The sequence below is a fragment of the Primulina huaijiensis genome, unplaced genomic scaffold (assembly GCF_012295235.1).
Source record: "Primulina huaijiensis isolate GDHJ02 unplaced genomic scaffold, ASM1229523v2 C13140362, whole genome shotgun sequence".
Lineage (NCBI taxonomy): Eukaryota > Viridiplantae > Streptophyta > Magnoliopsida > Lamiales > Gesneriaceae > Primulina > Primulina huaijiensis.
In genome coordinates, this window is record NW_027341912.1 from 1 (window position 1) to 657 (window position 657).

A 657-nucleotide genomic window follows, 5' to 3' on the forward strand; every position below is an offset into this window, starting at 1 on the left:
GGCATGGCCAAGCAATCTAGCTTACCAAGACAAGGTTCTCTTAGTATCCCGGAGCCTCTGTGTCGTAAAACGGTGGACGAAGTATGGTCCGAAATTCACACGAGTGGAGATGGTCAAAGCCATGCTCATAATCCGACTCCTGCTCAAAGGCAACATACATTAGGAGAAATGACGCTGGAAGATTTCTTGGTTCGGGCTGGAATTGTACAAGAACAAAATCGCCTCTCCACACCATGTCAGCAGCCACCTTCGTATGAAATGTACCAAAACAGCGACCATCCAGAAATGGGTCCCAATTTTGTTGCTAGGCCTGTGATCGGAACTTATCAGCCGCTTCCGCAGAGTGGCGTTGGAGAGGTGTCTAGTTATTCTAGTGGGACGAAAAGGGGCAGCAGCGGGTACACACAGCAGCCAAGTGCCGGTGATTATGGAGGTAGAATGGGGAATGGCTGTGGAGCAGGATACGGGCAGGTGCAGGCAGGTATAGGGATTGGATCTCCAGTAAGTCCAGTGTCATCGGATGGATTGTGCACGAATCAAATTGATAGTTGTAATCAGTATGGAATGGATGCGGCAAGGGGGGGACGGAAGAGGATCGTAGATGGGCCGGTTGAAAGGGTGGTGGAAAGGCGGCAACGAAGGATGATCAAGAATAGA

General features: G+C 50.4%; 1 protein-coding gene across 1 annotated transcript; it reads left to right on the forward strand.

The window, feature by feature from the left end:
• Positions 1-3: 3 nt before the first annotated feature.
• LOC140965417 (protein ABSCISIC ACID-INSENSITIVE 5-like) lies at positions 4-651 on the forward strand (the record flags this gene model as incomplete). The annotated part of the gene is made up of 1 exon (XM_073425500.1): positions 4-651. A coding segment is annotated over exon 1 (648 nt), but the record flags the coding sequence as incomplete, so codon positions are not given.
• Between the last annotated feature and the right edge of the window lie 6 nt (positions 652-657).